The sequence below is a fragment of the Biomphalaria glabrata genome, chromosome 9 (assembly GCF_947242115.1).
Source record: "Biomphalaria glabrata chromosome 9, xgBioGlab47.1, whole genome shotgun sequence".
Lineage (NCBI taxonomy): Eukaryota > Metazoa > Mollusca > Gastropoda > Planorbidae > Biomphalaria > Biomphalaria glabrata.
This window is the reverse complement of record NC_074719.1, coordinates 7,563,073-7,589,351: the sequence shown is the minus strand read 5'-3', so window position 1 is coordinate 7,589,351 and position 26,279 is coordinate 7,563,073. Positions and strand designations below refer to the sequence as shown.

General features: G+C 32.9%; 2 protein-coding genes and 1 long non-coding RNA gene across 4 annotated transcripts in view; 2 read left to right on the top strand and 1 right to left on the bottom strand.

The window, feature by feature from the left end:
* Positions 1-422: 422 nt before the first annotated feature.
* On the bottom strand, positions 423-18,845 carry LOC106071129 (glutamate--cysteine ligase regulatory subunit-like). Of its 2 annotated transcripts, XM_056041976.1 has the most exons (8): positions 18,699-18,845; positions 15,608-15,852; positions 13,843-13,990; positions 13,240-13,299; positions 12,290-12,378; positions 11,813-11,941; positions 6,273-6,387; positions 423-3,522 (listed from the first exon to the last, which is right to left on the bottom strand). In XM_056041976.1, exons 2-8 carry the CDS (start codon positions 15,812-15,814, stop codon positions 3,350-3,352), a joined length of 921 nt encoding a protein of 306 aa, XP_055897951.1. In that variant the 5' UTR covers positions 15,815-15,852; positions 18,699-18,845; the 3' UTR covers positions 423-3,349. The 2 variants fall into 2 exon arrangements, with proteins under 2 accessions (XP_055897951.1, XP_055897952.1); XM_056041977.1 differs by lacking the exon at positions 18,699-18,845 and having other exon boundaries at positions 15,608-16,050.
* Positions 15,306-18,640, top strand: LOC129928282 (uncharacterized). The gene is made up of 2 exons (XR_008779864.1): positions 15,306-15,392; positions 18,263-18,640. It is a non-coding gene; the product is annotated as an uncharacterized LOC129928282 (long non-coding RNA).
* Positions 18,846-22,523: 3,678 nt separating the features above from the next.
* The window catches only part of LOC106076369 (cyclic AMP-dependent transcription factor ATF-6 alpha-like), a 37,930-nt gene continuing 34,174 nt past the window's right edge, over positions 22,524-26,279 (top strand). Inside the window, 2 exon segments of the mRNA XM_056041973.1 lie at positions 22,524-22,614; positions 23,461-23,680. Of these exon segments, the coding sequence (XP_055897948.1) occupies positions 23,590-23,680 (91 nt within the window). The 5' untranslated portion in view covers positions 22,524-22,614; positions 23,461-23,589.

Genomic DNA, 26,279 nt, shown 5'->3' with positions numbered 1-26,279 from the left:
CAGATCAAATGGCTTCATATCATAACATAGACTTCAGATCTGGTTGCTTCATATCATAACATAGACTTCAGATCTGGTTGCTTCATAACATAGACTTCAGATCAAATGGCTTCATATCATAACATAGACTTCAGATCTGGTTGCTTCATATCATAACATAGACTTCAGATCTGGTTGCTTCATAACATAGACTTCAGATCAAATGGCTTCATATCATAACATAGACTTCAGATCTGGTTGCTTCATAACATAGACTTCAGATCAAATGGCTTCATATCATAACATAGACTTCAGATCTGGTTGCTTCATAACATAGACTTCAGATCTGGTAGCTTCATATCATAACATAGACTTCAGATCAGATGGCTTCCTAAATGATACAAAAGTGAAAAAACAAAAAGCAAACAAAAAAAAACTGTGTATAAATATTTACTTTGTACTTTATTTCTTTACTAAATGTGTGATAATGTTAGGTCTACACTCTACAGTGTGAACATTTATTTAAAAAAACTGATTTTACAGATGTGTGATATTGAAATCACACCACTATGTCAATCTAATAGGACAAACATTGTCTTCAGCAAAGAAAATGGCTGAACTAGATGAAAACTTTACTTATGATGAAGCAAACTGACAATAAATAATATATAAATAGGTGTAACTCCTTGTCTGACAATAAAATAACAGAGGAAAAATTAAACTCTTGGTCACTAAAGCATTTGAATCAAAGTAAGTAAACTATATACAACTTCTTACAGCTTCTATCTGTAGCGTACATCATTCAAAGACAGTGTAATGCAGAGAAAGCTGTAGTTTCATAATAACACGAGGGACAAATACCAGAGATAATAAAACACAATAAAGCTCAAATGGTCACCTAACCAACTGTTGGAAGACATTCTTAGCCAGTGTTTCTAAACCTGCTGTTCCAAGACATCAATACAAAATTAAGATGGGAAAATTTGAAAACGGTGGTCAGAAACGTATTTCTAAATTAAGTGTTAATTTGAAAACAGTGGTCGGAAACTCTTTTCATAGAAAGGATTTATTATAAGCTGAAAACTATTGATCAAAAGGTAGTTTAACTTAGCCAATGCAGTTAGTCATTGGAATGGCTGCAAGTTTTCCTTGTCAAAACATTTGTTTCATTTTAAGATGTAAGTTGAAATGTGGAATGAAAACTAGACTGACCTATATATATATTTGTGAAAGACAAAAAACAAACATTTGAAAAAAATAAATGTATGAGTTGAGTACATGTTGGATCTTCATTCAGCATTTTGAAACAATATATACAAAATACATTTATAAATTGGAGATATCACACAGAACTGAGAACAACAAAGAAACTAGATTTTTAACAAAGTATTCATGGAACCTGAGCAGCTCTAATATATATATATATATACATAAAAAAGGTGCCTTCACATTTTGTTTTTTCAAATTAAAGGCTCCGAAGAATATAAAGCTGATTGTAAACACAACTAAACTTGATTATAATGGTGTAGGTATAATCAAATATATCTGACAAGCACAGTGAAACGTTAAAGCACAGATTTTAGTCATGACACCTCTACCGAAACGAAATATACTGCTATACTGCAGCAACCTTGACCTTAAGCCTCTCAACAAAATGTGGAAAAATATACCAGTATATTGAAAAATATATATTGTATAATTAAAAACATTTTGAGAATTGTAATCACAAAAGGTAAAACTAATACCATGGAGATAAAAGAGAAAAATATAAACATAAAGAGAAAAGAAGAGAAATAAAGAGAAACATAAATATTTTTAACAGCTGTTTCAACTAAAACATTTAAACATAAAATATGTATTTAAATTAAAGATAAAATTTTCAAGAAATAACATTATTGACAGAGAGCTATCTTCTTGATAAAAGCACTGACCCTATTATTATCATGATATTGGTGCATTTATCTAATATTTAAAAAAAAAAGCAACATATTGTGCTATTACAAATAATCAAGTCATGCATTCATTCCTTTTCCTAAGCCTTGTTTTACAAATATACAGTTAAGTTGTTTTTTTTAATCCTGTTTAATTTGATTTTGAGAAAAATATTGCCTTCTGTTTCAAAAAATAAACTTTTTCTTTTTGCCCTCATTGATTGAATTAAAAAATGGAAAGATAACCATGCTGAACATTCTTATTGCCCCTTTTTTTATGTTGCTTCAATCCTGAAATGTGTGCATGTTATCTATAGTGTTGTTTTTCCTAATGAATGACTTATATGAATTAGAATAAAATTACTGACATATCAAGTGGAAACTGACTAATTTGGGAAAAAAAAACAGCAGTTGAATCATCCTCATACAAATAAACCTTTTAATATATGTCTAGGTTGTTAGTTCAAGATATAATATTATTTAGTATATCTAAATATCTAATATCATAATTTTAATGTCTCAAATAGAACGTACAGACTTTTAGCACATTGATTTACTTAGATAAATTAATATAAATTGTATTTTAAAATATTTTGTCTGATATGTAGCATTTTGCAATGTAGTCCATTGTTAGTGATTTTTTTTATCATACTAATATCCTGCTCAATAATTTGTATTTTATGAAAGTTGAAAATTGACCTCGTGAAACCTTTTCTTAATGCTTAGGTCATTCTTACACATCTGGCAACTAGCCAACTTCTTGATTTTACCATGACACCTCCTCAAAAAAAAAAAAAGGAAAACCAAACAACAAGATGATGCCCATATTTATCTTGTGACTTTAATTACATGAACCTTTGACCTCATTAAGAGAATTTGAGAATCAGTCAAGAGGTCAACCTGACTAATACCTGCCAATAACATGACATCAGACTCTAAAAGAATTTGTTCAACCTTTAATGAGTGTTGCCCACCTTATTTGGTCCCACATAAGTTGAAAAAAAATTGTGGAAAACTTTTGACAATAAAACTATCAGTGTCTGCTAAAATTTAGATAGAAAAACTTAATAGATCTTATTGTGACTTAATCTTTTTAAACTTTTTTTTTTATCAACAAAAAAACTTAATGATGAAGTCTTTAACATTCTCTTGACATTGTTTGAAAATTCAGCTTCTCTAAACAGGCTAAAACATTTTGATATGTTCAAAATACTTGCTTTCCAACTATTCTATTTAGCTAAAAAACAGTTACTTTCAAAAAATATAACTCATATCTAAAAGGCTGACAGAGACAAACTTGCAAGTAGATCTATATAATCTAGACATTTCAACAAAAAAATATTCTTTTTTACAAAAAAAGCTATGCACAAATTTTTAAGGCATAAATTTAAAAAAAAATATGTAATATCTAAATTTCTTGACAATTCAGATCATATTTTTTAATGTTTCCTGTTTCTTGTCGCATGGAAGATGTAACCTTTCATTGATATGATCCCACGACACTTCAAGATCCCTGAATACCTGGCAGCCCACTCAGGGTTCCAGTGTTCACTGTCACGCTCTGTGGAAACTGACAGTAGCGTTTCCTTCAACTTGTCAGTTGGAATAAAAACTGAGGATGAAAAAAAAAAAAAATTTTCTGTAATAAGAAGAAATTGCAAGGGTGAAATTGGTTGGGGCAGAAAGTGACAATGCATATTTCATAAGATAAAATTGGTTGGGGCAGAAAGTGACAATGCATATTTCATAAGATAAAATTGGTTTGGGCAGAAAGTGACAATGCATATTTCATAAGATAAAATTGGTTTGGGCAGAAAGTGACAATGCATATTTCATAAGATAAAATTGGTTGGGGCAGAAAGTGACAATGCATATTCCATAAGATAAAATTGGTAGGGGCAGAAAGTGACAATGCATATTTCATAAGATAAAATTGGTTGGGGCAGAAAGTGACAATGCATATTTCATAAGATAAAATTGGTTGGGGCAGAAAGTGACAATGCATATTTCATAAGATAAAATTGGTTGGGGCAGAAAGTGACAATGCATATTTCATAAGATAAAATTGGTTGGGGCAGAAAGTGACAATGCATATTTCATAAGATAAAATTGGTTGGGGCAGAAAGTGACAATGCATATTCCATAAGATAAAATTGGTTGGGGCAGAAAGTGACAATGCATATTCCATAAGATAAAATTGGTTTGGGCAGAAAGTGACAATGCATATTTCATAAGATAAAATTGGTTGGGGCAGAAAGTGACAATGCATATTTCATAAGATAAAATTGGTTTGGGCAGAAAGTGACAATGCATATTCCATAAGATAAAATTGGTTGGGGCAGAAAGTGACAATGCATATTCCATAAGATAAAATTGGTTGGGGCAGAAAGTGACAATGCATATTCCATAAGATAAAATTGGTAGGGGCAGAAAGGGACAATGCATATTCCATAAGATAAAATTGGTTGGGGCAGAAAGGGACACATATTCCATAAGATAAAATTGGTTGGGGCAGAAAGTGACAATTCATATTTCATAAGATAAAATTGGTTGGGGCAGAAAGGGACACATATTTCATAAGATAAAATTGGTTTGGGCAGAAAGTGACAATGCATATTTCATAAGATAAAATTGGTTTGGGCAGAAAGTGACAATGCATATTTCATAAGATAAAATTGGTTGGGGCAGAAAGTGACACATATTCCATAAGATAAAATTGGTAGGGGCAGAAAGTGACACATATTCCATAAGATAAAATTGGTTGGGGCAGAAAGTGACACATATTCCATAAGATAAAATTGGTAGGGGCAGAAAGTGACAATGCATATTTCATAAGATAAAATTGGTTGGGGCAGAAAGTGACAATGCATATTTCATAAGATAAAATTGGTTTGGGCAGAAAGTGACAATGCATATTTCATAAGATAAAATTGGTTGGGGCAGAAAGTGACAATGCATATTTCATAAGATAAAATTGGTTTGGGCAGAAAGTGACAATGCATATTTCATAATATAAAATTGGTTGGGGCAGAAAGTGACAATGCATATTCCATAAGATAAAATTGGTTTGGGCAGAAAGTGACAATGCATATTTCATAAGATAAAATTGGTTTGGGCAGAAAGTGACAATGCATATTCCATAAGATAAAATTGGTTGGGGCAGAAAGTGACAATGCATATTCCATAAGATAAAATTGGTAGGGGCAGAAAGGGACAATGCATATTCCATAAGATAAAATTGGTTGGGGCAGAAAGGGACACATATTCCATAAGATAAAATTGGTAGGGGCAGAAAGTGACACAAATTTCATAAGATAAAATTGGAACCAGAGACGCATGCTACGCTTGACAATGCTTATCATGTTTCACATACTTCAAGTCAGTGTAGTTTATCAACAAGCAGTCAAGCCTTCAAGATGCTCTGCTCAAAGAAAGACTACATGATAAACCACCTGTAAATGACTAGACAATTCAATTCAGATACTGAACTAATAATTGGACCACTTCAATGTTAAGGATGCATACAAAGAAGATAAGTTGGGATGGCAGAGAACACTCAAATCAATTTCTAAGTTTTTTTTCTTTGTTTTTTTTTTTTGCTTTCACAGATGTAAATAGTTCAAAATAATGCATTTGGTGATAAAATCTTTTTTAAATAGATTATAACTTAAAACCTATCCGGCTATTTAACAACCAACACTATATGAGGATAGCTAAGTTAAGTTTCACTTCAAACCTTGCAATCTATAGGGCTAATGATGTAAAGGTCATCTGTTTCTGTGGCCTACGGTTAATGAGGGTGTCATGTGGCCAGCACAACGACCAACTGCCTTTATTTTTCCATAATTAATTTCAGGTACCCATTAGAGCAGGGTGGACTCAGAAGCGCCCTAAATATCCTGAAATAAAAAATCCCTGTCTTCACCAGGATTTGAATTGGGTTCAGAAGCTTATCGCTCTACCACCCAGCCACTGCAGCTCCTTTAGGTAAGGATATTTCATTTAAAAATAATAAGTAGTTTAATGAAAATCTCTACTAGCTGATATGACATACAATATAATTCAACATACTGTACGGATATGTGACATTAATTTAATAATAAAAATATATCACCAGCTCATTCTATCATGGAAAATGTATGCATTACACATGAAAAGACCACTTGCATTGCATACTATTTAGATGATAAGTATAACCCGACTTTTATACCTTTTATTCTTGAACCATCATTACTAATATAATTTTTGACATCAAATGGATACGTTTTAAGAAATGTACAACAACATCCCTTGAAAGTAAAATTGCAAAAGATGTTGCATGATTTTTTTTTAAAGCTAAGTTAGCATTTTAATCCATTTTACCTGGCCTGTCATTGTGAGTCAACAACTGAACATTAATGGACTTGGCATATTCTGTTAAATCTTTTGGCATGATACAACAAGACTCCAAATTTACTTGGTCTATGCTGGGTTTGACCTGAAAGTAGATTGTCAAATCAATTAACAATCATGGACTGAGTAAGGTGACTACCGAGTACTTGGCACACCCCACTCCGGAATGGACCTGCTTGCAGCCGGAGGTACCGCAACCATGGGGAGTTTACCTTATATTCCTATACTGTAACCACAATGTTCCATGCAAAGACCACCACTCCTTTTGCTCTTATTATCCCTTTGTGGAACAGCGTGGTGGACTTTTTGGACTGGATCTCTGGGCTATTCCCCGAGTGAGATAAAAAAAACTCACCCAAGGTAGCCCGAAATGGGCCTTATCTTATCTTATATAATACAGACGTTACTTCAAAAAAGAAGATGATTACGTCCTACGCATCATGCATTTAGTCATGCATATTAACCAATGACTTAAATTCTGCCAAGTCACTGGTTTTCCTGGCTAGCTCAGGCAACCCACTCCATGCTCTAATAGTACTAGGGAAGAAGGAGTATTTGTACAAATTTGTCCTAGCATATGGGACGAGGAATGTGCCTTTATCTTTGTGTCTTTCAGAGTATTTTATTAAATTTTGTTTTTGTATTTGAAGATTATGGTTCAGTGTTTTATGTATGATTGCTACTTTACTTTTGAGCCTTCTGTCCTGAAGGCTTTCTAAATTTAGTGATTTTACTAAAGGTGTTACTCTAGTCAAATGTGAATATTCGTTTGTTATGAATCTCACTGCTCTATTTTGTGTCTGTTCCAGTTTCTTAATGTTTTCTTGAGTTGAGGGGTCCCAAACAGAGGATGCATATTCTATTATTGGCCTAACCAAGGTTAAATAACATTTTAGTTTTATGTTCTTATTTGATTTATAGAAATTTCTTTTAATAAATCCTAATGCTTTGTTTGATTTTTTTGTAGTTTCATCAATATGTGGATTCCATGATAGTTTTTCATTTATTATAACACCTAGGTATTTTGCGTTTTTAGTCTGTGTTACTGGTTTGCCATGAATAAGATAAGTGGAATTAATTTGTTTTAGTTTTTTTGTTACTCTTAACAACTGACATTTTTCTGGGTGGAAAGACATGCTCCAATTTGATTCCCATTTCTGTAATTCATCTAATTCTCTTTGTAAAATATCTGTGTCTTGTGTTGTTTTTATTGTTCTATATATTATGCAATCGTCTGCAAATAATCTGACTTTTGTTCCTGAAGTAATGCAATTTGGTAAATCATTTATGTAAATTAAAAATAGTAGTGGACCCAAGACTGTTCCTTGAGGTACACCTGAGTTTACTGTTATCGGTGTTGATTTAGAGCCATTTATTATTACAGTTTGTTCTCTCCCTATCAGAAAATCTTATATCCACTGATGCAGTGGACCATTAATGCCGAAATATTTTAATTTTTTAAGCAAACTATGGTGGTGAACTTTGTCAAAAGCCTTAGAAAAATCTAGTAAGATAGCATCTATTTGTTCACTATTATCTAAACCTTTTGAAAAATCATCAATTAGTCATATTAGTTGTGTTTCACATGATCTATATTTCCTAAAGCCATGTTGGTATGGTGTGAGGACATTATGTTTGTCTAAGTGGTTTATAATGTTGCTACATATTATGTGTTCTAGGATTTTACATGTGATGCTGGTAAGTGATACTGGTCTGTAGTTTCCTGGGTCAGATTTTTCTCCTTTTTTAAATAGGGGGGTGACATTAGCTTCTTTCCAGTCCTTTGGTACTCTGCCCTGGTTAAGTGAAGCCTGAAAGAGTATTTTGAACACTGGGGCTAGCTCATTGCTTAGTTCTTTGAGTACCATCAGGTCCAGAAGCTTTATTTGGTTTGGTGTTGGCTAATAGTTTTTGAATTCCATTTTCTTGTACTACTATATCTTCTATGTTGTCTACTTGGTTCAAATTCAGTAATATGTCTTTGTCTCCTGGGGTTGAGAATGCTGATGCAAAGTATTTGTTTAGGATGTTTGCTTTAGTTTCATTATCATTATGTTATGTTCATCTTTTAATGGCTGTTACGTGCGCATCTTAGTGTGAATGTGAAATGGTGCGATTGCGTGTTGAAAGGAAAGAAGAACCGAAATGGAGGACTATGAACAAGAAAGTGTTTTCAGTGTTAATAAAGATTAAAGTATTTATAAACTGTGATTTTGTCGTTTACATGTCTAAAGAGTCTCATCCAATATGAAAACGTAACAAGTGGCGCCCAACGCAAAGGTAAAACCCACGTATCCCTCTATACACAGGGGATCTCCTGTCAGCAGACAGTAGAGATAGTAAAGTCTAGATCTAGAGACAGGTGAACATTCGATTCGATATTATTAGAAATAGACTATGGCGGACAGGGCTGAGGTAGCAGCGTTGAAGGAAGAGGGAAGGTTGTTGGAGCTTGAAGGGGCAGAACTAAGAAAATACGTACAAGAAAGGTTAATGGAGAAGGAGAGATTAGCGATGGAAAGAGACAAAGAAAAGGAGAGATTAGATAAGGAGGACAAAAGAGAAAGGGAAAAAGAAAAGGAGAGATTAGCAATGGAAAGAGACAAAGAAAAGGAGAGATTAGATAAGGAGGACAAAAGAGAAAGAGAAAAGGAATTGAAAGGGAAAAGAAAAATGAATTGGTCGCCATTGAAAGAGAAAGATTAGCATTTGAAAAAGAGACAGCAGAGAAAAAGTTAAAAACAGACCAAGGAAAAGAGAATGATAAAAGAAAGAGTGAATCTACAGGGAATAAACTGGCAAAATATAAAGGTTTGATATTCAACGAAGACAAAATGGACATAGACATTTTTTTGAAGAAGTTCGAAATAGAAATGAGAGAACTGGAGTACCCTGAAGACAAATGGACATTCTCATTGTCAAGATCATTTACAGCGGAGGTGCCTTCAAAAATATGTATGAACCAGAGTAACTACAGCATTGTGAAAGAACAACTACTTCGAACTTTCGGGAAAACAGAAGCTTTCTATCGCCAACAGTTTGTTAATTGTGAGATAGAACCAGAGGATGACCCGCAGACCTTCTTGGACAAAATGAGCAGCCATTTCGATAACTGGATAGAAACCGCTGAGGTAGAAAAAACCTTTGACAGTCTTAAGACATTTCTCATGCTGGACAAAGTGATGTACGAGTGTCAGGAGGAATTAAAAATAATTCTGTTGGAGAGGAAACCGAAATCCATAGAAGACATAGTATGACTGATAAGGGCTTATAAAGTGGCACATCCCGAGAAGAAATTATCTAGAGGCAGTGATATAGAAGAAATAGTTGCCTTTAACAGAACATGTGAGACACAGAATAACTCTCACAGAACAAGGGAGACACAGGAGAGAGTATAGAAGTGGTACATATGAAAGACAAAATGATAGCCGCAACGGAAGATATCAAGGAAACAGACAGGAAAGAAAGGACTGGGAGAAAGGTAGAATAGAGCAAGGCTTATCATTGTCATCTGATACTGGAACATTGGAGATTTTTCAGACATTCGTAGGGAACAAGGCAGCCAAGACCATCAGGGTTACTGGGAGCACTATTATTGGAGTGAATAAGAATTTAGTGGAAGACCATGAATATACAGGCGAATCTAGGAAGTGTGTTATGTTTAATGGGAATATTGTACAATTACCGATTGCTAAAGTTAGTATAGACACACCGTATGTTAAGGGGACAGTGGAAGCTTGTGTTGTAGATCAGGGTGAGATAGATTTAATTATTGGGAATATCCATGGGGTGAAAATATGTTCAGTAAGGGAGATTGAGAATTGGAAGAAATATTATGGGATAAAGTCTACGCGAGGTAGAAATGGGGATGTGGAAGAAGACATAAGATCTCATACATCAGATGACATGGGTAGCAGAGAGCACGAGAAAAAAGAATTAACAGATAAGGTAGAAAGCAATGCAATAGGAATGGGTCCAAATCAAAGTAAAGTAAGGCAATCAGTGGTACAGGGAAAGCGATTTAAACCCACATATAGACGTACAAGTTCATACATCTTATGCTTTAATTGTGGGAGAAGGGGGCATATTAGAAGACAGTGTCAACAATTAATTAGAATTAAGGATTCAAGGTACAATAGTGAAGAGGCGTATACGAGAAAAGAGATGGATATTAGCAGCCTAGAAAACAGTACAGCTAGATCATTAGGTAGTGGGATCACAATGGGACATCATTGCAAAGGAGGGAAGCGGAAAGGATGGCATGTCAATAATGTTAGAATTATATAGATAGGATTAGAAAAGGTGGGAATGATGGACATTAATTATTGTTCTATTCTACAATGAATAAATATATGTGTAATGAATTGAATATTGTTGTTACAATATGCATGGAGCAAGATAGACTTTGTTTGTTAACTATTTGATTGCGACTGGAATGATGGTGTTTTGTACAGGCATACGATTATGAGTGGGGAGTTGTATTAATAGAAATATGATTACTTATAGATATATGTTAACAGAAGTGGTTTCAATTGCTCATAATAACAGTTATTATTGTGATGAATATAATTGTTATTCCATGTTGGAATTGTATTGGTATTAACATGACATTGTGTTTGATTTTGTGTAGTTATTACATTATGGTTTTATATGTTACCGATTTGTTTTAACTTGGAATAGTCTGATAATATATTCAGTGATTTGTATTTTGGACGTTCGATGTGCATCGAACTTGTTAAACAGGGGGGGGTGTTACGTGCGCATCTTAGTGTGAATGTGAAATGGTACGATTGCGTGTTGAAAGGAAAGAAGAACCGAAATGGAGGACTATGAACAAGAAAGTGTTTTCAGTGTTAATAAAGATTAAAGTATTTATAAACTGTGATTTTGTCGTTTACATGTCTAAAGAGTCTCATCCAATATGAAAATGTAACAATGGCGCTATGCCTGTTGTTTCCATTTCCATCTGAGCAAGTATCTTAGCTTTACTTACACTATCTTACCATGTAACTTTCAAGATATAGTGGACACAGCATAAGAGGAACAATTTTAATTTACCCTCTTCTCATATGCTGCACATGATGTACAAAAACTTAAACCTTAAAGGCTTAAATTTATATGACAGCAATTCTTTTATGAACACATTTTTTATATCTTATAAATAGGAATTAGGGAATCACTCAAATTCATTTGTAATTTAAGTTGGGGGTGGGAGGGGATTGCAAAATGGAAGAAACAGAATGTGAAAATCTTCGCTACAATAGACACTGTATCGTACATTAAAGGGCTCTTTCAGGGACAATAATCTTATCTCAGCAGATCAAACTAGTCGATGATTCTGAGGGACAGTCATACTCATAAAAAAATAGTTTGATCCTACTAACTCAAAAACTGGTTAGATGTTTTTATCCTCTGGGTAAGTAGGTTACAATGTTGGAGGTCAGGATCTCTTATGATAATTTTAATCTAATACCTCAATTACCACGATAGGCGAAAGGATTACACTTTACCTTAGCCCAGTTGTAAAGGTCCTCAAATGCATCTTTGTTGAGATCACACACACCTAGGGAGAGAACTTTGTCGCTTGCTACCAACTGCTCCATTTCTTCCCAGTAGGGCTGGATAACTTTCAAAGTTGGCTGAGAAACAACAATGATAAAGTAGCATATTATTAGTTTTAAAAAAACAACAACATAATTTCACTAAGTCTAACATTCCTCTTTACTACAATTTCAAGTAAATAACAGTTACTTTGGATTCTTAAAATTTAATCATCACTGAAAATAAAAAATTATTGATCCGTCACTGTGAATTTAGTAAATTGTATTTTGAATTTTAGGTCTAGTTCTCTAGCACAAAAAGATGGCAAAGACATACAAGTATTGCTAGAAAACTTTCTTTTTTTTTTTACATATAACATATAGAACTTGGTCTATGTTTGCACAACACATTTTTAAATGATACTGTATAACACAGAAAAAACTTACAACTGATGAGTCTGCTTCTTCCTCTTCACTGAATGGAGCTATAGACAAGAGAAGTGTCTCCACAAAGCTTGTCCCCAGTTCATTTAACACTGCATAACAAAAGAACAATTCACTGCTCAGTAAATGAAGAGCATTTGTCAGAGTTATATATATTATACATTATGTCTTTCAAACTCAAGTTTTTAATCATTCAAACTCTTAATTGTTTCCTATTTTATCATTTACTGAAGGCTTAAACACTGAAATTCTGGAATAAGCTTAGTTAATAGTAGCAAAATCTTGAATTTTCAAAATAAAATTAAGCTTTCGTCTACTCAACCTCAGAATTATACAATAACCGAGAAAATGATTTCCTTAGGCCATATGTTATGCTTAATCTTTCAAAACAAATGAGGTTTTCTTTGAGTAGTCGGTTCCCTCGTCCCTTTACTCTTTTTTTTTAGTTCAATTTTTCTGTGCTCTTTGAAACCTAATTCTTCTTGCAATTACAAAATTGAATAGATTTTATTTTTCTGAACAATGTTTTAATTAAGAAGAATGGTAATCACTCTAATGTAAGGGAAATAATCATAAAATGAACTATTATCTGTTTTCTTTTGTTTCCCAAGTTTCAGAACTCATATGCTAGCCAAAGGGTTTGAGTTTTGTTCATGCTACATAATATGGAATGGACCAAACATGATTTCAACTTTTTGTCATTTCCATGCAGTCAGGCAGCAATTAGTCGAAATACAATAGTTTCTAAGATGATATGATAAAAGCAAATTAATTCTACAGACTGCTAGTCAAATGTTGTTCAATCATATGAACACAAGCAGATGTCAGGTACTAGAGCATGATGAGATCTTCAACATCTAGTGCAGAGTGAAGTATGAACTAACAAATAACAATATGTTTAGAATAAATTGACTAAATGAAGTATATTTTTGGCATCAATCTTTGGTACTCACCTTTATCCACAACTTCTGTGATAACTTTTGGAGGCTGAGGTGAACAAATAAATACTTTCACTGTGAAAATGAAATGTTTAAGGATTTTTTTAATACTGATTTCAGTGTTTTAGTTTGATTGAAACTAGCTAAGCATTAGTTCAATAGGTTTGAAGCTCATGTATTTGGTTGATAATTTGTTCTGTGGTGCAAGTACTGTTCTTTTTCCAATTCTAATTGAAATACGTGTGGTCGATCTTTTAATTTTTTTTTTATCAAACTGTATTGTGGAGAAAATGATTTCCCCCATTACGACACTTGCAGAGCACATGGAAAGGAGGTGCAAAGATGGCATGAGGTAATCAATATTGATAATAGTTTTTGAAAATGGTTTAAATAATGCAGCCTGTAAGACCACTAATATATTTTCATGAATAATGTAATTTTTCACATATTAAATTTCATTTTAATTGAATTCAAACACTACAGTTACTACTTAATTCATATTCCATTTTTCCCAGTTACTCGCACAGGGTTAATGATAATATAGACAATACTAAATTATCTGGGCAGAATCAATCACTAATTATCAATGTTGTTTTATATGAAATAAAATGACCATACCAGTAATTTTGACATCATCTCGTTCATTTTCATCAAGGACCTGAACATTTTCTGTGTTGACTTTGTAGATCTCCTGAACATACTGTAGATCTGTTTTATTTGCAGACTCCAGGTAAGCTCCCAATGTGTTACCGATACATTCAAGGACCTGTGAAAAATGAAGGACATAATTATTGATTGAATATTGCAATCCAAAACACCAAATATTAGCATCAATAACATAAACACCTAAAGAAATGAAGAAGATACTGCAATCAAAGACTATAAATATTTATTACCAAGAAAATTTTAAGAAATTAATAAAAAGTCATACTTTGTTTATACTTACAATGAACTCACTCTTAACAGAGTGCAAAAAGGCTGCCTAATAATACATAGGAGCAATCTTAGACTAACAATTGATAATGAGTGAAGGCATTTAAGGTTGAAATTAAACTATACTGTTCCTATTTGAGACTTAAAGAGTAAAGTGAAGGGTATTAAAAAAAAAAAAACTGTAAAAAGTAAGAAACCAGAGCGCACTAAAATTTAAAAAAATAATAGTCTAGTAATTAAATGTAAAGATTTTATTATGTTTAAAAAAAATAATGTTATGAGTTTGTCCTTAATAGAAAGGGGTGTGGTGGCTGAGTGGTTTGAATCCCAGTGAAGACTAAGATTTTGAATTCCTGGATTTTTAGGCTGCCCCTGAGTCCACCCAACTCTAATGGATACCTGACATTTTTGGGGGAAAGTAATGGCAATTAGTCATTTTGCTGGCCTCATAACACCCTTGTTAGCTGTGGGCCACAGAAAATGATGACCTTTACATCATCTGCCCTGTAGATCACAGGGTCTGAAAGGAGTACTTTTTTTTTTTTTTACTTTTTCATTAGTAGAGGAATGGAGCAGGTGAAGTAAAAATAGGAAACAAATTCTTTTTTTAAGTCAAAATGTGATGACGCTGTTACAGTTGATATATTTTTTTATCAGGTTGAAATGACACTTTAAAAAATAAAAATAAATAAAAAGAAGTATTGAACTATAATAAATATCAATTTTTCAAAAAATGTGTGTCACATAAAAAGGGAAAATAATCTTATAGTAAAGAAAAACATGATGTTCAAGACTTATCTATTTAGTACAAATTAATCAAATAGTCAGAAGTTGTACCTTTTGAGTATTGTTGATGGCATCAATGATGCTGATGATATTAAACTAATATAATTAGTATAGTTATTCTTGATTATGTAGATCTGATAATAAATGGACAAGATATAATAATTCTATATATTCTGTATTTATTAGACATCTTGATCTAGATCTAACTTAATGTTATGTTTCAAGCATGACTCAGCAACAATAATGATACTACTTGCCAAAAAAATAAGCTAAGAATTCAAAGTTTAAATGCCATTTGCCAAACAATGAATTAGCAATGAAGTGATTAGTCATAGAAAAATATCAATATATATGCAAGTACTAGACTAGTAGTAGTAGTGGTCTAGTGACTAGTGTGACTGTGCGGTGTATGAATCTTCAATCTAATCTAAAATATAAGTTTAAGTGAAGTAAGTGTAAATTAGTTTAATCTATCTTGTCAGTGCCACTATACGTATACCGTGACACTATCGACTTATTAAGTTATTTTAATCGACACTATCGACTTACTTACTAAATTAGTAACTTACTTAAAATACTTATCGTTTCATTCTAAATCTTTTAAATAATAATTATTAAATAAATTAATATTAAATTAGTTTTAGCACTAATACGTTTAACAAACCTCATCAGTTGAATTCTGGTTGGGCTTTCTTTTAAGCCGATTCCAATTAATTATGTTCCCACTGTGTATGAGCATGGACTTTGCCTTTGGAAATAGTGGTATTTTATCGGTTGCCATTCTAGTTGTACTCCAGCTACTAGATCTAATTGAAGAAAATTGATTCGTCAGAATATCCGTGTCTGTTTTTTTAATGCTTTTTGTTGACATTGTAGTTCCTAGTATCCGTGTGGGTGTGTCTTGAGACTCTATAAAGAAAAAGTGTAGGAAGAGCCGTAAACAGTTCACATGCTTGCAAAGGAATCCTCCAACTTCATAACTCTTTAATCTAGATAAAACATATTCTACTAGATCTAGATTTAGAATCCAAATAATATTTCAAATGTATTTTTAATAATTTACTTATTATGCAAGGAATAAAGCAATTTTGTATCACAGGATCTTATGAATATTGATCTTAATTAATCTATATATCTATGTATCATCATGACTCAACAAAAAAAAATAATGTTGTGTAATGATAATGTTGCTTTTTTTTTTTTTTAAATAAACTTAAAAGATCTAAACTATACCTAGACATCTAGATATATGTTAGGGAGTGTGTGTGACATAAAAATTATCTTTTAAAAAATAAGGTGAACAATTAACATACAATTATTATTTTTTTTTAAAGACAATCATTTATGAAGCTGATGACTTTTTGTAAAAGCTATCATTTACATTTGCTCTTAATAATGAATTATTGATATAAAAAAGGAACATTTATTAACCATATCCCCCCTACCCACACAGGGTCCGAAATTATTTATGGTTACGCCCTCAAATTAAGGCCTATATAAAATTTTATCTTGGTGATATAGTTCCAGACTTGAAATTATTAAAATCTATACAGTATACTTGAATACTGGATCAAGTTAGAGATATTGTAAGCCTAAAGGATATTCTAGTTTGATGATATAGATGCATACTTACCGGTACACAGTTAAAAAGAAAGTATAATAATAATAATAATACTCTTTATTGTCCGTATGGAAATTTGTGGAAATTACACCAAACAAAAACATTATAACTATAAGAAACTTATATGCTAGACTGAATTCCGCATTTAGTGTATTTTATATGCGGAAATTTCCTTTGAAACGTGTTCTTAATTCAGACCAAGTTATATTTTATAAAGTTTATATTTTGAAAATTATAACGGTCAAACTAGATTTTTTTCCCACGTGGCCAATAGCTAATATTTTTACATGAAATGCTTTTGGAGTCACGCTAAAGAAAAACTTTTTTTTTTCAGAATGCTCAATGAGTTTGTGTTTTAATAAGAAGCACACACACACACACACACACACACACACACAAATTGAGTGTATATAAGAGGCAGCTACAGATAAAGAATTAAACGAATTGTGTTGAGTCTAGATCATGAATTTAAGACGAATCAAATAAATATCATTATGTGATAAATCAGTGATGCTCAAAATACGGCCCGCGGGCCAGAACCGGCCCGTGACGAGGTTCCATCCGGCCCGCCGAAACGTCGGTATAAAGTTTAGAAAATCTCCCCACCCCTTTAAAAATTTGAAGGTTGAAAAATGTTTCTTTACCTACGTTATGGCCCTCACTTTTTCTCTGATAAATTGGTACCAAGAGCTTTAACGTTTGTGCCTTTATGAAAAGGAAATTGAGAATCTACCAGAACCATTGAACGAATCTTTTTTAAAGAAAGTCAAGCTGTTTCAATACACAACATATAACAACAGCATCAAAAAACAATCATGACGTGGAGGATCCATAAAAAGAGTCAAGAACATGTATTAATGGCGAAGATAACTACTAAGTTGCTCACAATTGAAGTAGAGAACTAAAGCCATTTCCAGACACGTAGAAAAAAAATAGATTAAGGTTAAACTTCAAATATACCAAATTATTAATGTCATTACTAGATCCAAGAGTTTTAATGAAATAGTTTCAGGTCAATTTCAAGTTGTTGTTTGTTTTTTTTTTAACATTTTTTGGTCATGTGCGTGGCCCGCGACACCAGTGTCGGAAATTAAAATGGCCCGCAGCTTGAATTAGGTTGGGCATCGCTGTGATAAATGATTCTAGAATTCACGGACGAACCCAAAAAAAAAAAAAAAAAAAAGGGGGGGGGGAGATTTTAATGCGGGTTTTTCCATTGAAAGAAGACAAATACAAAGAAGTCTGATCTAACAAGATGTGTTTGTTTTATGAGGTGAAGAGAGATTATAGAGTGTGGATTATTCTATTGAAGAATACGAAGAAAAAAAAGAAAACCGGCTAATCAATCGTCGAATCGAAGTTTGGGTGTGAGTAAGTTTATGAAATATGAAAATACATCTTTTAATCTTGACAAATAACAGACGTTCTTTCTTAACAGAAAATATTTAGCTTACGTCCTACAAGTAGCCATGTGTTATTCTAGTCGTGCATGTTAATGAGAGACTGAAACTCTGATAAGTCATTGGTTTTCTTGGCTGATTGATTCAGGCAGCCAATGCCTTGGTCTAATTAATGGCGCTGTGTAAGAAGGAGCACTTATCTTATTTCAAAATTATAAAGTACGACTTTGTATCAGTAGTAGTATGGAATAAAAATGTGCATTTGTGTCAAACAATTTTGTTACTTTCTACTTTCTAGTTTCTTGGGAGTCGAACACTTAGTCTTAGTGAGGTTGTGACAGAGACTCGCGTGAGGTTTGTGGGACATGTTCTCCGACAAAATGAACTACGCATACCAAGAGTTGCGATGACATGGAGGCCAATACGAGGAAAGCGCAAACAGGGACGTCTTCTTATAACTCGGCGCCACACTTTCATGGAGGACCCCAGAGCAATGGATACCAGGTGGGAAGAGACTTCAGACATTATCAGTGACAGATCTTTATGGAAACAGCTTGCGCTCAATGCGCCAAACGGCGCTGGAGGATTTAATTAAGTTTAAGTAGGCCTAACTCTAGTTTCTTACTTTGTGTTTTTGTAATAGACTATAGACTAAATTATTGTTTAGACAACTTGAGTGTTCTTATGTGTTTTTGTTTACTTTACTTTTAGTAGTCCTTTCTTGTGTTTCTTACCTAATGGAGTCCGATTAAAATTAGCTAAGAAAGAGGAAAAAATACCAAAGCATTGACTGATAGGCCTATAGCTATGAGGGCGGAGTAGAGAGAGTTTTGTTTTGTTTTGTTTCCTTATACCGATGACTATGGTCTTGTCAATAAAAAAAAAGTATGTCAGTTCATTACAGAGCAATATTGGTGCTGATGTGTAACGTTCCATGTTTAGAACATGCACTAATTGGTAAATAAATCACATTGTTTTTAAAAATTACAAACGCACCATACTTGTTACTCTTGCAATGAGCAGAAATTCAAAAACCATGGGTGGATTCTAATCTTTTTTGTTTGTTAGGGAGGGTGTGTATTGGGGGGGGGGGTATCAAAACATAGGGCCAGGCCACATCATCACTACCATTTGACAGCTGAGCATATTATTTCGAATACCGTTCTAGTGAGTTGTATACCAGATTGTCATTAACGGTGACTTTTGTTTTTTGGCCTAACAGAGAAGCCTTATAAACGCAGGCGCTATTATGTCCTCCTTGGCATAGGGGAAAGCAGTTGAGTGGCTCTCAGGGGCAGACTGGGTGTTAAGATCGGCCGGGGCATTTCTATACAATCCGGCCCACAAATTGTAGGCTTAAATTATATCATACGAGAGGCATTCAATTCTAGGTCTACCTAATGTATCGATAACTGAACGCATGCATACAATAAATCTTCATAAGTAAGAAATATATAGGCCTTATGTTGCTTTTTAATCGTCAAGTGTAGGCCCTAAAAGGATGAAGCCTACTAGTAGCACTGCCAACGGATATAGGCTATTACATTATTTCGGGAATATGTGTTAGATTAAATTAGTATTAATCACACTATAGAGTCTGTAAAAGATTTTTTAACACGAAGCTCAGAGGGTCCTTTTACAAGAGAATAGTATAAAACATTTAACAATTTAATGTAACACTTTCTATAGTCTCATTCATAAGGCCCTTTAGGTGGCCCTACCGGCCCAACGGACATTAGCCCAAATGCCCATATAGCCAATATTACCACATAATATCTTCACAGTATTATGGAGTCCCTGCTTTTTGCCAGCCAAACTCATTTGGCATCTTTTCCTGGTATCTGATACCCAGCATTTTCCCGTAGATATTTTTCTTTATATTTGTTTTAATTTTACCATTATAAAATCTATAATACGAGAGAAAAAAAAATCCCCTTTGGTTGAGTGTCCTATACCTGCTGTGCAGCCTTGCAGTTCACGCGGTAATATGAAAAACTGCTTATTTATTGTTGTTTTAAGTTCTGTGTAAGTTATATACATACTAAATAATTTTTCCTCTTTAAAAAAATAGTAAACATTTTTTTTTTGGTGTGTAAATGTAGTAGTTAGTATGATAGAACAACTTACTTAACTTAGCAAAACAAATGTAGAAAAATTTTTTTTTGACAAAAACGAAGAACCGTTTGCATAAATGTGTTTAAAACATTGCAGATTATGCCTATCTCCTTAACCAAAGAGCCTCCCGTGTTTGTTACTATTAATAGTGAATAGTTGTAAAAGTGGTGTATTTTTTATGAAAAAACTGCTTGCATAAGTGATTTTAAAAATTAGATTTTTCGCTTATAGAAAATAAAAAAAAATAGCCTTTGCGTCAGAACTTTGAATGATCTAAAATAAAAGGATGTCGATTTTCATTTTCTCTTCTAGTTTCTGAGATCTAAACTGGACGGACGGACAAATAGGCCACACAAAACTAATAGCGCCATTTCCCCTTTCGGACCCCGCTAAAAAAAACAAAAAAACAAAAACAAAACAAAACAAAAAACGGAAAGATCGAGACCGAGACATTGATTCGTAGGGAATGAGGGACAATGCGAGTATCACTTGACGCGGCTTGAAGTAGCACCAGTGGTACGTGTATCACAGTTCAGTTTTGAAAAGCACTGGTCTACAACATATTCTCCAATACCATTATAGTAACTAATAATTGAACAATAACAAAACAAAATATAACGGCAATTACTCCTTTATTTTTATTTTTTTAATTGTAAGAGATTATTTTGATCTTAATAATTAAAAGAAAAATTGGACATTTTTGCCAGGAGGCGCGGTAAGGCGCTTAATTGGTTTGCGAATTGGAAGACCCGGGCTCGAATCCTGGTGAAAACAGGGATTTTTAATTTGGGGATCTTTAGGTTAAGGGTGCCTCTAACATTAGTTAAGGAAAAGTAAAGGCAGTTGGTCGCTGTGTCGGCCACATGACATCCTCGTTAACCGTGTGACTTAGAAACAGATGACCTTTACTTTAAAAGAAGAAGCTTAACTATCCGGCACATTTATTAACCTCGCCCCCCTCCCAGAAAATGTATAAAAATTTTAATCATGGGCCTATATATCTCCAGACGTAGACAACGGTGCACACAATGTTAACCTGAGCGTCTATTGCTGTCATGGAATCCACATATTGATGAAACTATTAAAAAATCCAACAAAGCATTAGGGTTTATTAAAAGAAATTTCTATAAATCAAATAAGAACATAAAACTAAAATGTTATTTAACTTTGGTTAGGCCAATAATAGAATATGCATCCTCCGTTTGGGACCCCTCAACTCAAGAAAACATTAAGAAACTGGAACAGACACAAAATAGAGCAGTGAGATTCATAAAAAACGAATATTCACATTTGACTAGAGTAACACCTTTAGTAAAATCACTAAATTTAGAAAGCCTTCAGGACAGAAGACTCAAACGTAAAGTAGCAATTATACAGAAAACACTGAACCATAATCTTCAAATACAAAAACAAAATTTAATAAAATACTCTGAAAGACACAAAGATAAAGGCACATTCATCGTCCCATATGCTAGGACAAATTTGTACAAATACTCCTTCTTCCCTAGTGCTATAAGAGCATGGAATGGGTTGCCTGAGCTAGCCAGGAAAACCACTTACTTGGCAGAATTTAAGTCATTGGTTAATATGCATGACTAAATGCATGACGCGTAGGACGTAATCATCTTCTTTTTTGAAGTAACGTCTGTATTATATAAGATAAGAACCTGTTGGTGAAGACATGTGGGAATACCATCTGAAATACTTGTGGGAATACCATCTGAAATACTTGTGTTTAAGATATACTGTCTAGAACTCCAACCAGGAGATGCTTACTTTTAGAAGTTAATTTTTTGAATAATTATAACGGTCAAACCAAAGTTTTCACAGTGTGGTAAAAAAAAAGTGGATAGAATTCTTTTCTTAAAATAAAGATAAACTGTCAAAATTTCTTTTTGAAAAATCGTTAGAGCCGTTTTCAAGATCTGTGTCCACCCATCAAGGTTTTTGTTTCCGAGTTTTTTTTTTCCAATGAAGATTTTGCTAGTTGAGAAAAGAAAAATAATAATAATAAAAAAAAAACAACTCTGTAGGCCTGTAAACAATGTCATCTCTACACATTAGACTAGACAGAAAAAAAACTTTTTCCAATTATTTTATGTGACCCCTGGCAAATCGCCATTCGACCCCACCCCTTAAGGCGTAAGGAAGTCGCGATCCCCATGCTGAGAACAAATGGTTTAATTAAAATAGTCTTTAAAAAAAAACAACTTAGAACTATCAGGAGCACCAACATCGAAATGTCGTAAATTTACACGTCATCAACATTTAAAAAAATATATGTTAATAAAAAAAAGGAAACATTTTTCTATCCGTTTGATATCTCTAATTTAAAAAGAAATAGTGTTTTGAAATAATGATAATCAAAAGCTGTCTAAATTTTGCAGCATCGTAGAACTAATTTAAAACGAAAAGCGATAAAACTTGCAAGTCTATTTCCTGTCGTTAGGGTTTTTTTTTGTTGTTTCTGTTCCTTGTTGATCGTTTATGACTGTAGCCAGTGTTGATCTCGCTGTGTTGTAGATCTAGATCTAAGTAATTTATATGTTTTAGACAAGCTCTATAGTTGTCACTACATCTATATTCTGTATAGATCTACATTCTAATTGTAGGCTATTCCTATCTCTAATGAATTATTAATTAGCTAGAGTACTAGTACTACTAAACTACTAAACTTAGTGACTTAGTACTAGACAAAACTAGAGTAACTACTTAGATCTACTACTAGAGTTAGAGTTTAGAGTAACTCAGTAAGACTTTAACTTTAAGTTCAGTAAGACTTAAAACACTTATTTTACTAGACTGCTAACTTACTAAGAAGTCAGTCCTAAGTCAGTTCACTAAGTGACACCAAGTCGTAAGTCTCTAACTCTAAGTTAAGACGTTAACCGTTAAGACTCTAAGTAGTCTAAATTAACTAAATTAAAAAATAATAGTTTTTTTATAATCTAGATCTAGATCTAGATTCTAGATCTAGAATAAGTACTAATCTAAGACTTAGATTTAGTTACTAGATCTAGTAGATGATTAATCATTAACTAGAATATAGACAGGCATAGATCTAGAATCTAGTCTAGATTCTAGATCTATGTTTTGATAAAATTTATTATTTGCTAGCTAGAGTAGTAGAGTTAGAGAGTAGAGTAAAACTAGGGTTTACTAGAGTCTAGAGAAAAGATTTCTAGATTTAGATCTAGCTAGAATCTAGAGTCTATACAAAATATCTATATCTATGATTACTAATTACTATGACTATATTCTATATGTAGAGATCTATTCTAGTCATTTATCATTATGTTTTAAAGCCATGAATAATTGTAGATTTATCTGACTAAATCTAGTCATAATTATTATTATAGTACTTATCATTATGTCTTACAGTCTACTAAAATTCTAGATCTATATTAGAATTCTGTATCTGGATCTAATTCATATTGAAATCATACTCATAAACTGAAACTCATTTTAAAATTTATGCCTTAAGACTTAAGGCCGTTAATTAGGCTTAAAATGGCATCAGACATTTTATTTGATGAATGTGCTGTTGATACACTGGATATGAATAACGACAGTGATATTTTCATAACTGGAGGATTAATGAGTAAGTATTCTCATAAATTATATACTATTATTGTACTGTTTCCTATAATTATATTTGCAAAATTTCATTCATTCATCGCTGGAACCGTCAAACATATTCATTTGAAATTTCATATAATATACACAGGCTTTTACTTCTTTGGTGCCGACTAAAAAGATTATTAAATAGATTTGCAGTCTGAGTGCGGAAATTTACAAACTTTTGGTTAAACCTTAATATTTAATCTTTGGCATTTCCCCAAATGGTCAGTCTTTATTATATGAGTACTGTAATATAAAGCTTAAGTACAAATGTTCAATAGCACTTAAATAGACTTCCATGTTGTTTTTTTAAAGCATATTTTTCTTTTTTACTAAAAAGGAAATAGCTGTGTTAATGATTTTTTGTGTGTGTGTGTTTGTTTACTCCATAAAGTTATAAAAACAAAATCGAATCAAGAATTCTTTGGTGCATAACGTGACATTGCAGTCACTTTAAAAATTAAAATTTCTCAATATTACCAAATATTTGTTAGGGTTTATTAAGAATGTTGAGGAGGATTTTTTATTTGTGGGGGTGAGGCTGAAAAGCAACATAGTGCCTATTAAATATTTCATTATTAAGTTTATAAGCCGAAGAAATGTTTGATATTGTATTTAAGAATAACTTTTTTTTTTGATGGGGGCATTTTAAAGCAGGCCATTCCAAGCAATATGATGAGTGAAAAAAAATGGGCTAGGGGTCCAGAGAGAGAGAGAGAGAGAGAGAGAAACAGAGGTAGAAAGTGAGAGAGAAGGGGAACCAGCCTTTTCAATGCAAGGTGCAGGGTGCAAGAAAAAAAAAGGGGGGGGAAATTCTAGAGAGAGAGAGAGATGGAGACAGAGATTTAATGAAAAGAAGGTAGAGAGAGAGAGAGAGAGAGATGGAGACAGAGAAGGTAGAGAAGGAGACAGACAGATTGAAGAAGTGGGAAAGAGAGAGAAAGAAAGTGAAGTGCCTGGCCATAATTATCTTCTTTTTTTTTTTTAAAGTAACATCTGATATGTTGTAAGGTAAGAAGAAGGAAGAGTGGGCTGTACCAATTCAAGGTCACAGATACTAGAATTTACAGGTTAAAAATATGTTGCAGCCCCTATTATTAGAAGTGCAAAACAAAAAAAAGGACAGGGAGTTTTGACAAAATAAACAACAAATCATTGGGTGTAGCTGGTGTGTAGTTCTAGTACTTCATAGACTGAATAGAAATTTAAATCAAAATTAATCTTAATAATTATACAGTCTTACCTAGAGTAGAAGTTTTATATATTTTTTTAAATTTTTATATATCATAGATAGTTGCACATTTATATTATGGGACTTCAGATTTCTTTTACATTTTCATGGTTGTGTTAGGTCACCAAAACAAAATCAGCTATAGACTACTAAACATACACATTATTAAACACAGAGTTTGAAAATAGTTAAACCTTATCTGTCCAATGTTGGAATTTAAACCCCTAAAGCTATTAAATATCTTTCATTATAATGAAGCTCTAATATTGACAAGCAAAATATAAAAAAAAAAAAAAAAAAAGATTATCTAAGGGGAAGAACTCTGTCCTTACAACTATAAATATCAATAATGTAGAAGTTATTTTCCTTATTTGATATCAAACAAAATTATTAATTGACTATTTGGTTATTTTTTTTATTGATTCATGTTTTGTTAGGTGCTATAAATATTTGTTTTAAGTTTAATCTTGATCTGTAACTGCGTGAGGGAGAAATAGCATTTATTTTAGGGAACTAAACCATACAAATTTTAGCCATGAATACTGAGGGATTAATTTCCCCTGTTGGTATCAAACAAAACAATTAATTACCATTAATTAATTGACTAATCGATTAATTTTTAAAAGTTGATTGATGTCTGGTCTAGGCCAATGAATAATTGTGCAAAGTTTCAACTTGATCCAAGAATGGGTGCAGGAGAAATAACATGTGCACACTTTTTAACAGAGTGAGTTGATATAAGCTTTGTAATAAAAAAAAAGGCAAAAAACTTCTAATAAAGCTAAATGTCGTGACATTACAACTATTTCCAACCAGCAATAAATTAAATTGAAAATCATATCAACAACCCTAAATGGTGGTTTAAGCCAAAAGTTTGTAATCCCATCAGTTCAAACAATTAACCCTGGTAGCATAAAGGCAATGTGTAACCAAAGTCCTTCAAGTCACACTTTCTGTTTCTCCAGACTCCATTCAGTTTTTGTTTTTACATTTCGGTTGTGCCTTCAAACTTGAAGATGATTACATCCTAGCCCCAACCTCCCGCAAGACGGCGGGGGATGGCAGCGGACAGAGCTCGAACACGGGACCCTCCAGACGCCAGTCCAGAGAGCATACCATACGACCAAGCGTTGCGAGGAACCCTTTCTTCTGACTCATTGTGCTAATTTTGGACATGGTCTTCTACTAGACTATGTTCTTTTGAGGTTTCTTCTTGGTCGTATAGGAAATTATTATCAGCCTACTAGTACGTCATCAGACAGCAGGTTTCACCATCAAGTATTCCTTGTGTTTTGGGGAACAAATGGATATGCAAGACGTGACATTATTTATTCTAATATATTAAAAT